Source organism: Pogona vitticeps, chromosome 1 (assembly GCF_051106095.1).
Source record: "Pogona vitticeps strain Pit_001003342236 chromosome 1, PviZW2.1, whole genome shotgun sequence".
NCBI lineage: Eukaryota > Metazoa > Chordata > Lepidosauria > Squamata > Agamidae > Pogona > Pogona vitticeps.
Window position 1 is genome coordinate 4,181,981 of NC_135783.1, and position 13,907 is coordinate 4,195,887.

Below are 13,907 nucleotides of genomic sequence, written 5' to 3' on the forward strand. Positions count from 1 at the left end.
AATGCGTTCTGTGTGGGGTTGCCAACAGAAAATGTCAGGAAATTGTTGACGGGGGCTGGTTACAGGGATCAGGTAACTCCCATTACAGCAGCTCTACTGGAAGCTGATCAGTTACGAGGCACAATTCAAACTTATTAAGCTCTAAATGGCTTATGAGAGGTGAGCGTATCTCCAATTTTTAGGTATTTGAGATGCAGTTTCTTATCAACAAGCATGTGTGGTTCATGGAGGCTGCAAAGAAGAATAGAATTCTCACTGGGTTCAGGGAATAAAAAGAAAGAAGACTTTAGATTCAGTGTATAACTCTTAACTCGCCAGATTATTGTAATGCACTCGATGTGGGGCTGCCGAAGGAAAGTGTCAGGAAACTTCAATGGATCCAAAATTTAGCAGTCGGATCACATGACCCTGTTGTTACAGCAGCTCCACTGGCGGCCATTCAGTTTCCGGGCACAATTCAAAGTGCTGGTTCTAATCTATAAAGCCCTAAACAGCTTGGGTCGAAGCTATCTCAAAGAGTGTATCTCCCATTATGAGCCGGCTTGGGTGTCAAAGTCATCAGGAGAGGCCTTTCTTTTCAGTCCAAGCCAACATCGCGGGTGTGCTTGGTGGGAACACAGGAGAGAACCTTCTCTGTGGCTGCTCCTTTAGACTTTGGAACTCCCTCCCACTGGAGGCCAGCCTGGCCCCATCTTTGCTGTCCTTCCACAAGCAGGCAAAGAAGACCTTCCTCTTCAGGCAAGCCTTCCCTCAGTAACCTTGTTACCTGTGTGTGATTTTTAGATGGATTTTTTGACTGCATTTGACTGGCTTTTCAGTACTACTTGTGTTTTCCATTTCTCAGAGTACCATTTAAAAAAAATATTTGTATACTTATTCTTAGATTTAAATATTGTCTTTTAATTTTGTTAAACACTGTTGTATACTCATTTTTTTCAGCTTTAACTATTGTTCTTTAATTTTGCAAACCACCATGGGTTCTTTTCAGGGAGAAAAGCAGGGTAAAAATATGTTAAATAAATAAATAAATAAATGAATAAATAAATAAATGAATGAATGAATGAATGAATGAATGACTAAATAAATAAATAAATAAATAAATAAATAAATAAATAAATAAAATGTTTATCCTTTTTCCTCCAGACATGGGAAAAAGTTAAGGTAAAGGTAAAGGTTCCCCTTGACAATTTTTGTCCAGTCGTGTTTGACTCTAGGGGGCGGCGCTCATCCCGCTCTTCAAGCCATAGAGCCAGCGTTTGTCCGAAGACAATCTTCCATGGTCACATGGCCAGTGCGACTTAGACATGGAACGCTGTTACCTTCCCACCGAGGTGGTCCCTATTTATCTACTTGCATTTGCATGCTTTCGAACCGCTAGGTTGGCGGGAGCTGGGACAAGCGACGGGAGCTCACTCCATCGCGTGGAGCTCACTTACGACTGCAGGTCTTCTGACCCTGCAGCACAAGCTTCTGCGGTTTAGCCCACAGCGCCACCCCATCCCTAGTTAAGACTTAGCCCCAAAACACAGCCAAACACAGAAATGGGCAGCATCAAAAGAAGTGGATGTAAAAAGAGTTCTGGGGTAGCAAGGGATCTAATCCTTATGACTTTGTATGAAGACACTCTTGAATCAAGGGCTGAGATAATGGTTGAACCCCAACCGATTCCCAGACAAAAATCTAACTTTCCATTTACTGGGTGTCACTAATGTCACAGTGCTGGATGCAATCAGCCCACCCATCTGTTTCATCCTTCTCCCAAATGAATGTGCCAACGTATGGGCCATGACTAGAGATGGGCACGAACTGTCAGTTGGGTGGTTCGTTGCAGTTCATTTCCTGGCTGAACAGCTGATCCGCAGTTCGGCACCCTGCCCCCTCCAGCAGGCGGCCACTTGCTGACAGCACCCAGAGGAGGCGGGGCGGAGCAGGGGGATTGCCGCTGAACGGGCACCTGGTGGACGGGGTGGGATGTTGAACTGCAAATCAGCTGTTTGGCCAGGAAATGAACCCTGCGGAACCATCAGTTCGTGCCCATCTCTCGCCAGGATTCCAACGGAAAATTCTATTTTTAAAAAGTAACCCAATTATCTTAGATTTTCCCTTTGATAAAAAAATAACAACTCACATTCCAGACAGGAAAACAGAAGCATATTCTAAATCTCATTTAATGATGTAAAAAAAAATACATACATTTTAAAAAACGTATTGAACAACATGCAGGTGTCAACATTTTCTGTCAGCTTAGACTGAGCAATTTTACACTTTGACTGAAGTATTGTGAGTGGCTTTATGTGTAACTAATATCCAGAAAATAAATATATTGCGTTCAAATTCATACATCACACAAGGAAGGCCAGAGAGTCTCTGAATGGCATTAATAACTCTTTGGAAGAGTTTTCCAACCCTGTAATGGCTTGGAATTCATCACTCTGGATTTGCACCTCTTCTCTCCTCCAGACGCAAAAGCTGCACTGAGAGAGGATAACTTTCCAGTCCGATATCAAAGCCAATAAGGTCTCTGTAAAGTCGTCATCACTCCAGCCTCCCAAAGGAGACAGCTTTCCTGTCCATCCAAGCCTCTGAGGCTGTACAAGTGTGGGAACAAGATCACAGACGTTTCGCAACCAAAGTGGCCCACACCATGGAAGGCGGTAGCACTGGCATAAAAGGGTACTCTCCATCTGTCCCACCTGGCATGCCAGCATCGAACTGGGCACCCAATCAGCTAACTGTCCAGGCAAGCTCTCAGCAGCATGATCTGAACCAGCAACACCCCCCACACACACTTCACAGTACCTGGCATTCTAATCTTTTTGGTTCAGACAAGGTGGCATTTTGCTAGCTTAACAGAGCTTTGTTAAAGTTCCTGCACAGTTTTCTCTGCGAAGGAAGAGCTGATGGCAGCTTCAGTGGCCTCCTGTCACTTAAAACAGGATGGAGAGCAAGTATCTGAGGATGGAAGGTAGGAAAAATAGCTGCCTTAAAATAGAGGGAATTTTTTTTTTATTAGCCAAGACATTGCCAGATTTCGTCTACCCCACTGGATTTTACCCACTTCAGTGTAGCAGCATTTCATACATCCAAGGCTGCCTCACTGGTCTTTTAAATGTAACCTAAATGCATGAGCCAGAGAGTACGGGACTGGACCAGTAATGAAATAAAGTGGGGTGGGGGAAGAATGTATCCTGAGCTGAGTCTCCAGCTTTGGAAAAATAAGTGGTACATTTTTCTAGAGACCCGTCTGTACTTAAAGCAGACAGAAATGTCAGAATATTTCATAATTACACTGCCTACTGCGGTGACTGGCAAAGGGTTGTAGTCTTTACGGCGTGTCTGGACGATAAGAAGCAGAGAGCTGTAAACATGGGCTGTGACAAGGGGGAACGACAGGTTACCCACCTGTAATTGTAGTTCTTCGAGTGGACCTCTGTGATTCATGGAGGCCATGAAGAAGAACAGGTTGTAGAAGAGAGCTGAAGAAGTCAAAAGCTCAACGGGGGTAGTTCCTGGGAAGGTAAGAGGGCACAAGGTGAAGGAAAACCTCCGTAATGCAACACAGCGTACGTGAAAAAGAAGACTGGAAAGTGCAGTTGCAATATGCGGCGAACGATGGGGAGTTTACATGACACTGCATTTGTGGTGGTCAGAAGGCTGAGCTTCACTCTGAAAGGGAGACGACTGCAGAGGAAGGAACGTGGTTGCAGATCTGCAGAAGTCGACAAGTATAAAACCACTGCCTACGGCTTAAAGTGCACAATGCATACTTATATAAACACACGACAGGCGAGAGCCTCGTTTAAGGCCCTTCTTTTTCTCTCTCCCAGTTGATCTGATCAAAAAGTAAAATAAATAATTTGCATTTCAGGCAAGTAAAGCCCGTCCAGTGGGCCTCACTCAAGTCCTTCCTGAGAGCGCTTGCTTTTGCTTTCTCATAGAGGAATCCCAGAAAACAGACCAGCGGAGGGAGAATCTCGGGGCATCTCCTGATTGGAACACTCTGGTGGTGCTCATCAAATTATCTTCTGAAAATAGTCCAACCAAGGTTGCAGGGGTGAAAGTCACCTAACTGGCATTCGGGTGAAAGGACAGCCACGGCATGAACAAGTGTTTCCTACGTCCGGGGTTGCTGTCGCGTTCGGGGGTATCTGGGCCAATGCCAGACACTTCTTTGCTAAACAATGCTCTGAAACACTGACAGAAGTAGTGACAAAAGGCTCCCACTGGCCACAAAGTTTTGTGAAGATGCTCTAATGCGCCATATTCCAGCAAATTGCATGCTGCATGCCAGACCTCAGAGAGGCTCTACAGCCAAGCCGTCTTCCTTTGCTGGGAGCCGTGCTGCAGGCAAGGCAAGACAATAAACTGGTTTTGTGCCTAACAGGCCCGGATCCAATTTCACAGAGCACTCCAGCAGTACTGCCTAATAGTCCACCCTCTGTACCGTGTCTCTCCAGCTAAGTCTCCCAGGGAACACTTCATCAACACCAACAGAAAGCCAGCTCCCTGAAATTTTAGCAAGTGGGAAGAGCAGTCAAGGAAGGGGAAAAAAACAGTAAATAATACTTCCTGTAACTCTGTTGAGCCTTGAATCCAATATGAATGCTTTGGTTGCTCTACACTAGGATTTTGTTTTAAAGGACCGACTAGAAACTGGGCCTCAATGTGATTGCATCCCTAATGCAGGAGAAGAACAAAGGCCAATGGCCTTGGAAATGTCTTGCTGGCTCCAGGGAATAATGAACAGAAACGTGTAGAGGGTTCTGCTTCAAGGGGTGAAGGGAGCAGCCCTCTTCCTGACCGAAAGCTCCAGGGGGATATTGCTTGTCATTATTCACTTAAGAGCTCATAGCAGCTTCCAGTGCTCCAGTTGTTGTTGCAGTATTTTCTTACCCACGCAGCATTAAGAGACTGTAAGAGCACAGGAACCTGACATGAATCCTACAGAGATCTACAAAGGGAGAGGTGTTTGGACCTTAAGAAAGGAGTCAGCCCTAAGGGCCACCTCAACTGGTGAAGTGCAGAAACAGAAGTCACTCAAGGAGAAATCAGAAGACACAAAACATAAGCACCAAAGTTCGGATAACAAAGCAAACCAATGCAATAGAAACAAGTTATTTCACAAAGGAAAAACATCTTTTAGAGAATATTCAAACAGAAGCCAACTTTCCCGCAGGAAAAAGGAAAACGATATGACAGTAACGATGGCATTTAGAGAGATCTGGGAATTCACCAGACATAAAAAACCTAAATCAGGTTGCTTGCACCAGTGTGAGGAATAGTTCCAGATGAACTGGCTGCCTACACCAAATGGGGTCTGCTTGCTGTAGGTCTCGAGGGCTTCGTTCCCACCATCCGTCCTTGAAGCAGGAGGCAACGCTTGCTGCCTCCCAAACGGACAGGAGAATGGCCCTCTCAGAGGGGTTTCTGATCACCCATCCTTGGGAGAAACAAGCCGCTTCCTCCTTGTTTACTTGATGTTTTTCAGCAAGGCCGTCCGTGCATTAACCACAGCTTTGAAAGCGTCCTCACTGCCAGGAGCCATGCACTTGTCTGGATGGAGCAGCACCGCCAACTTCCGATAGGCCTTGTTCACCTCGTCCCTGGCGAGACAAAACAAGTCTTGATCAAGAGTGGACGTAACCACAGACAAGAGTGAGATGTGAGGGCTCAGAGTAGCCTTAGTCTGTGGGAAGCCCTATGGTCGAAATTCAGTGGCTAGTCCCAATAAGAGTAGACCTTTTGAGTCAACTGCTCAATGGTCAGTCAACACATACGTAACCTCCTCTGATTTCAATGGGATGACCGTACGTGGAACTAGCAACTGGATTTAGATTTGTGTGTCCTGACTTCACCCACGAGGCTCATAAACCCAATGAGCCCCTTCAACGACAGAAGGCTATCTAAGCTCTGAAGTTACTTCATACCGTGATTTTCAAACTAGGATTGCTTCTAAGCACAATGGTCATTCCATTTTTGACCTTAACCAAGTAAAACAGACACATGGAAATGTGCTCAGTTGCTACCTATCCCCTCTCTAAAACAGGCAGAGGAAGTACTCTACTATAAATACACCAACATTCTGAAATTCATGGAACGTTTGTCTCCCGCACTTTGATCTACATCCCCTTTATTGGGAGAAGGCGGTCTGCAAATCAGACAGACAGACAGATAAAATTAAAATGGCAACTTTAACAAACACACTCTTCTCACAGGATGGGGGAAGTGGCAAAAGCGGTAGGCTGGATGCGCAAGCATCATGAGAAGGTTGCCGATAAGAGATTGGGAGCACCAGAGACAGATGCACTGGGAAGAGGGAGGGGTTTGGACTGCCGATTGCAAAGGAAGTCCAAGCTTCCCACGATGAAAAAAAAAAACCCACACTTCCTCTTGCCGCAAATGATCGAGATGCTCTTCTTTCACCAGTGCCCCACTCTGGGGCTTCAATGGTGGTGCCCCTCCCCTTCCTTCCCAGCTCAGTTCTACATGGCCGGCGTCTACGTCAACAAGGACAACGCTCCCTCTAAAGTCTTCGGGGGTCTCCGTTACCTTGTGGCCCCTGGTTTGACACCCAGCATGTCCCAGCTGTCTTTGCTGCTGCGGATTCTCCGAATGGTGTCCGCCTGCTCCTTGGTGAAGCTGATGCTCATGCTGGCCACGGGGCGCTTCCCACCATTGTCGCACAAATCGACGATGGCCGAGTAGAACGTCTGCAAAAACGGGAAGGCAACGTTGGCAAATAGTCAAGACTTGGGAAGGGAACCAAGAACCAGGGCAGGAAAAGAAAAGAGCCGACAGCGGCCGGGAGGGCAACTAATTTCTAGATTTAGATTTCTAAACCTTCTACATGGGTTTTTCACCTGAGTGAAGCGAGGCACATTTGCTAGCAATCTAGGCCTTATAAGCTGGACACACTGGCATTCCCAGGCAGGCCGTTATGAAATGTTATCAACATCATGACTAGGTTCCACGATCATTCACAATTTTCAGTTCAAAGCCAAACTTTGCTTCTACACTACAGCTGCTGTGAACTTCCTGTTGAAAGTGTACATGAGAGTTTGTGCACAGTAGTTTAAAAGTGTTGCACAAAAACCCACACAGAGTAAACTGGTGTTCTCCCTTTTCTCTGTGTGTCAGTAGTTGAAAATAAAGGATCACTTCATCTTGGTTATAAAAAACGATGAAGTAAGTTTTACTGCAAGACATGTAGAATAGAATAAACAGTGCTCTGACCTTTGGTTCGTTATATAGTCGTGCCCCGCTTAATGATTACCCCATATAACGATGAATCCGCTTCAGGACGATGTTTTTGCGATCGAAATCGCGATCGCAAAACGATGTTTTAAATGGGTTGCGAAGATCGGTTCCCTGCACTGTGAAATGCAGCCTCTCAGAGACCATGATCTAATTCTACGGCACTAAAATTTGCATCCAAGTGAACTTGCAGGGCACAAGGCTCTGCAAAGCGAGTCAAAGGATGCAGGAGGGCTACTATTTTTCGCATGGCACTTTTTCTTACCTGGAACATTTCATTAATTCCTTCTCCCGTCTGCGCTGAGGTCTCAAAATAAAGGAAGCCCCGGCTTTCTGCCCAGAGTCGCCCTTCACTTTCATCCACACAGCGAAGCTTGGCAGCGTCAATCTGAAAGACAAGTAAGGAAAAATGTGACTGTCCCAGTCCACGATTCTTGGCTGCTCTGCACCCTCCTTTTTTTGCACACAACAATTCAAACCGGCGCAGTCTGCAAATTACACTGCTTTCTGATCTGCTTTTTGGAGAGGAGGGACTGGTTTGCTTCTTCTTTTGGCAAGAATTAGAATTTCAAGCAGGAAAATATCAAGCACCTCTCCTTTTCCGGAAAACAATTACCTTGTTGGCACAAACCACAAAGACGATGTTCTCCATGTTTCCATGAGGTCCAAGCTCCTGCTTCATCTCGGCCAGCCATGAGTCAAGAGCATCAAACGATTCCTTCTGTCCAGTGTCATAGACTAGAATGACACCCTGGGTATCTTTGTAAAACTCATTGCGCACCTAAACAGAGCATAGAAACAAGGCAAATGAACACAATGGACTAGCAGGAAGCTCCATGAAAGAAAAGTGATGAGGAATCAGACCTGGATAGATCTGGACTTTACAGGTCAGTTGTGGAAGGATAATCATTTCAAAATAACACTTACACAAGGACCCATATGACACATTCACCAACTGTAAGTAAACATTTGCTATGTGTTTCAAAGCAACATACCCAGATAGCTGGAACCCAACATGCAAATTAATCAACCCCTACCAACTCATAAGACTACACAGTAAGTCTTAAGTGACTAACATGACTGCCAACCTTAGTATATCTTCTAACTGTCAATGACCCATGATAATGAGTGGAGAAGGACTACAGAGGTGGGAATTTTCACTCATTCCCCCATCTATTGTCCATCTAATGAGTCTATTCAAACCAGGGGGAAGTGAAACCCATAGGGAGGATGTATTGGGGTCTCCTACCAACTCTCCTCAGACTGAAGAAGCTACTGGGATGAGTAGCGAAGAAAGAAGGCCAGCTGCCATGACTCAACTTCCAGAGAACCTCGCCCGGATGACTGAGAATCTTCTAACTACGTTCTTTGTCAGGGAGCGGTCTACATTTCCCATGTAGAAACCTCCGTGTTTCTGTCTTGACCCCATCATCAAAAATCAATGGCCATCTCATTTACCTCATAGAAGAAGGGGTGCCCAGCCATGTCAAAGATGTTCACTTTGATTTCTCGGTCCCGGACCTGCACTCTGGAAGGAAGAGGAAAACAGTCATAAGATTCAAGCACGAGCAATAGCCTTCTTTTCCCCTCACACCCAGCATTTCTGTAACAAAAATAGGAGCAAACAACAGTTCTTGAAAAACCACTCATCAACAGAGATAAATTCTGGCATGCTCACATAATATGTGAAAAAGGTGAGTATCTGAATAAATGAACCCATGAATTTAGAACCAAAAGAAACAGATTACATGCTACTCTCCCCAAGACGACTAGCATCACAGTAAGGGCCTGGCCTGACATGTAATATCTTCTCCAGGTCAGGGTTTTGACTATATGCAGAATTCAATATGCCCACAGGGATCTCACAGGTTCACGGCACCTATTTCCACTAGGACTATGGCAGCAAACTTGCTGAAATAACAAAGCACCTCTTTCACTTTTAATGTCTTTCACAGACATACACATACATTTCCTCTTGGTTCTCATCAAAGGTCCCCCTTGACATTTAGTCCAGTCGTGTCCGACTCTAGAGGGTGGTGCTCATCCCCGTTTCCAAGCCATAGAGCCAGCGTTGGTCCATAGACAGTTTCCGTGGTCACGTGGCCAGTGCGACTAGATACGGAATGCCGTGACCTTCCCACCGAGGTGGTACCTATTTATCTACCCGCATTTTTACATGCTTTTGAACTGCTAGGTTAGCAGGAGCTGGGACAAGCGACGGGAGCTCACTCCGTCATGTGGATTCGATCTTACCACAGCTGGTCTTCTGACCTTGCATCACAGAGCCTTCTGTGGTTTAACCCGCAGCACCACTCATGTCCCTTCGTCCCTTTCAGAACCTACTAGAACATAATTTCTGTCTTTCAGGAAGAAAATAATACTTACTTGGTGACCCCATAATCGATGCCTATTGTGGCAAGGTACTTGGGCACAAATCTCTTCTCACAGTATCGCTTTATAATGCAGCTCTATAGAGGGGAGGAAAAAGGCAAAGGAGACATGTGGATTTTACCAAATTCGATAAACTGTCCGTTCACTTCACTATACATTTTGCTTCACAAGGCTAACTGCGAAATGCATCACTTCAAAATACCCTACTGAAGTTTGCTGTGTGCAGATGTGACTCATCACTCACTCTTGACACAAATTAAATCAAGACCTGAGCACAATTCTTCATGTTAAGATCTACTGGAACTCATTGATGCATTTAGATTAGGCCTCCTTCAGTCTCGAGAGATGATGGTCACGTGCTCTGTATGGAGGACTTGGAACAGCATCTAGTGTGGTTGAGAAGGCCAATTTGAGAGTGACATACTCCCTTCCACACTGAAGACAAATACAATCTGTCCCCTGTCCAGCTCCCTGGTTTTGCTGCTTTCGTGACTGCCTCTTTTCCTCGGCCTGCTGGACAAGGGTCTCTTCAAATTGATGCATAAAGTTGAGATAATTCGGAAGCAATTTCCTGCATGTAAACTGCTTTTCAATACACCACACTTTTCAATACACTATCCATGTTGATGAGCTGAAACAGAAATGTCTCTCCCCCCAACATGACACCAAAACTCACTGAAATTACTATCATCAACCACTGTGATGAAAAACATGCTCCCCAAATTTGCCAAATTACAGTGTTTTTAGCCAGGAAATAGGACGCCTATTTTATTTTGCGGTTTCTGCATGCTTTCTTCCTTCAGAGCTGCATGAATAATTTTCAAGCACATCAAAACACAAGAAGATCCAAAATATTCGAATGCTTTTTAAAAGCATTTTATTCACTGAATAATTCTGTACGCTTCTTCTGCTTCTCACTTCCGACCTTCTATCCACTACTGAACTTTTGTTGTTCAACCAGGTTAATCTTTAACCATTCGTGGAAACTAGCTTCCTCTCAGCTGACATATTATAAATGTTTTATTTTTCATAATACAGTAATTGTTGATATGTTTAGGTAAAGGTAAAGGTTCCCCTTGACATTTAGTCCAGTCAAGCCCAACTCTGGGGCGCGGTGCTCATCCCCGTCGCCAAGCTGTAGAGCCAGCGTTGGTCCAAAGACAGTTTCCGTGGTCACGTGGCCAGCGCAACTAGACATGGAACACCGTGACCTTCCCATCGAGGTGGTGCCTTTTTATCTACTCGCATCTTTACACGCTTTCAAATGGCTAGGTTGGCAGGAACTGGGAGGGGCAACAGGAGCTCACTCTGTCGCGTGGATTCGATCTTACAACGGCTGGTCTTCTGATCTTGCAGCACAGAGGCTTCTGCGGTTTAACCCGCAGCGCCACCACGTCCCTAATTATGTCTAGGTAATGACAGTCTTTTTAAAAACCCCAATGCTGAATGAACTGGAAGAGGGGGAACAGGAAGGCAAAACACACAATTCTGATTGTGGAATGGGAAGATTAAAATGGACACCCAACCGAAATATATAGACCTCTTGAGAATGGCTGCCCAACATAAACTATCCAAATTAGTTTAAACAAAGCTGGTCAAGTGCACAGATCTTTCTCCCCAATCCCCACCTTGCAAGCCTGCCCCTGCTCTCTAAATCTGTCTTCCTTGCGAATCACACTTTTTAGGCCGTGAACCTGACAGATGGGACTGTCTCGGTGACTAATTTTTGCAAGCTAACCAGAGAGTTTCTTTTGAATGAAAGGTGGAGTTCAAATGCTCTAAACCAAAACAAGTATGTCCTCAACTGCGTTGGAAATGAAACCCCAATGTCTGTTCCGAGGGATCTAAAAAAAGATGGGCAGGGGGGTATGGGTCCTAACACAGATAGACTCATTCTCTCCTCTGGGATAATCGGTGGTTGCTTCCTCCTAGCTCAAGAAAGGCTAAAGGCTCACCGTCGCCTCCCTAGAACACCGAAACAGAGCCCGCCCGCCTGCCTGCCTGGGGTCCTTTTGAGGAGAAAGGCATGGTGAAAACGTTTTAAATAAATAAAACATAAATAAACAGAGGGGGCAGCTTTAGGTCTGCCTCTCTCCGGCACAGTCTCATTTTCTTATTTCTAGCCAGGTGCAAGATGCCCAAGCACTCACTTCTACTCAATAGCCTTAAGCTCAGCATTAGCCTCTTGCGCTCTGCTAGCTTTCATACAACACAGCCTTACAACTGGCCTGTGATGCAGATAAACAAGCCCCATCGCTCTCACATGAACTCATGCCTTCTGGTCATCCTTATCCACCACCACCCATCTGTAATTTTTCTTTGTTGCTCTTAAGAGTAAATCTCCCTCTTGCACCCCTGCCTTTTTCCTTTTGAGGCTGTCGACATTTCCCCCCTCGAGCCGTGGTTCCCAACCTTGGGTGATCTGGCTGTTTTTGGACTGCAACTCCCATGAGCCTTCACCACGGGCTGGCCTGGCTAGGATTTCTGGGAGCAACAGTCCCAAGAAAATCTGGTGACCCGTGGTTGGGAACCCCCTGGGCCAGAGTGCGATCCTTCTGTACCTTTTGGCTTCTCCTCCAGAGAGGAGGACTGAAAATGGGACAGGCCTGGGGAGAGGTTAAAACATCCTGAATCAAATGGACACGTGCCTATAAATGAATGAGCATGGATGCAGGGGACCCTTGCCATGTACAGCCTGGCCCATCCAGGTCGCACCACGAAAGGCAACGCCGTGTGTGCTGGTAACCTTTTTTTTTTTTGAAAGAACAGCTGTCTTCTTCTCCTTCTTCGTTTCAAGCTAGGAAAAGGCGGGTAAAGGAAATGCAGGCAAGGCGGCAGCGTCTTGAGCCAAGGGAAAGGCTGGGGGTGTTTATGGAGGTCGCTCTTCCTACGGCGAAGGGGTAAGAGAGTAAGCAGGCAAGAAAGAGACCTTTCTCTCCAGGCAGGCTTTCCCTGAGCGGCTGGCTGGCTGCTTGCGAGGGGCTGCTTTTCAACCTGTTTTTAGTATTGCTTTGATTTACCGTTTCTAATACGAGGCCCGTTTCAGTCCTTTGCAAAATTTCTGTTTGCATGTTTGTTTGTTTGTTTTTAATATTGTCCTCGTCTTGAGGATTTAAGCCGGCTTGGATCCTTTTTTCAGGAGTAGGAAGGCGGGGGTATAAATAAATGAATAAATAAAAATAGCTTATGTAAACAAATAAATATTTTTTTCAATAAATAAATAAATAATAAAATCAGAATATTTTACATAAATCAATCAATAAATAAAACATTTACCATTAATAATAAACAAACTCATAAACCAGCCGGCCTTCCTCGTAGGGTTGTTAAACAATTTTAAATAAATAAATATTTTCAATAAATAAATAAATTCGTTTATTCATTCATTTACCATTAATAATAAACCAACCCCTAAAACAGCCGGCCGGCCTTCCTCGCAGGGGTGTTCTGGCGAAGAGCCACGGAGGACGCCTTCAGCCCCCATGGAGGAAAGGCGGGGATATAAAGATTGCAAATATTCTCAATTACAAAACCTGGGGGGGAAAAAGTTTAAGGTTTTCCCTTTTGACACCCCCCCCCCCCGCTTTCCTCCCTTCCCAGAAGCCTCTGCGCTGGCGCTGGTTTCCTCCAACCCCAGTGGCCCCTCCCACACGGACCGCTCCCAATGGGAGGGCCTGATTGGCTGCCCCGCTTGTCCTTCTCCCCTCCCTCGGGCCAATGAGGCGCCCCTCCGCCTCACCTTGCCCACCTCCGCGTTGCCCATGGAGATGACTTTGATCCTCAACGACTTGCGGGGCTCCTTCCGTTTCGCCTCCATCCCCGCCGCGCGAGAGAAGGGCCTTCCGTGACGGAGTCCCGGTTAAGGGCTCAGGGCGCCCCCGGAAGGCCGCTGCCCGCCGCGTCCCGTCCCTCCATGGCCCGCTCAGCGAGGCGGCGGCGGCTACGGACCCCGGCGACGCTGCTAGGGGTCGCGCCAGTCTCGCGAGAGTTGAGGGGGGCTCCTTGCCCGTTTCGCTGGTTAATAAAACCTCGCGAGACTTCGTTTAACCCGTTCCTGGCTGGGTCGTACCTTGTTGTGACGTCATACTTAACTGTTGCCGTTCTTTTCATTTATTTACGTTACCGCACCGTTTGGAGCCGTTCCTTTTTTTCCCTCTCCAATTGCAACTCTTAGACTTCCCAAACAACATGGTCTATATTTATTATACAGGTTAAAATGAAATTTATTATTGTCATTTTATTTATTTATTTATTTATTTGTT

General features: G+C 45.9%; 1 protein-coding gene across 2 annotated transcripts; it reads right to left on the reverse strand.

Moving 5' to 3' along the window:
- Window positions 1-2,150: 2,150 nt before the first annotated feature.
- Window positions 2,151-13,631, reverse strand: DNAJC27 (DnaJ heat shock protein family (Hsp40) member C27). Of its 2 annotated transcripts, none has more exons than XM_072986431.2 (7): window positions 13,394-13,631; window positions 9,640-9,722; window positions 8,713-8,782; window positions 7,871-8,035; window positions 7,520-7,642; window positions 6,550-6,710; window positions 2,151-5,603 (listed from the first exon to the last, which is right to left on the reverse strand). In XM_072986431.2, exons 1-7 carry the CDS (start codon window positions 13,460-13,462, stop codon window positions 5,471-5,473), a joined length of 804 nt encoding a protein of 267 aa, XP_072842532.1. In that variant the 5' UTR covers window positions 13,463-13,631; the 3' UTR covers window positions 2,151-5,470. The 2 variants fall into 2 exon arrangements, with proteins under 2 accessions (XP_072842532.1, XP_072842528.1); XM_072986427.2 differs by having other exon boundaries at window positions 13,385-13,630.
- Window positions 13,632-13,907: the final 276 nt, after the last annotated feature.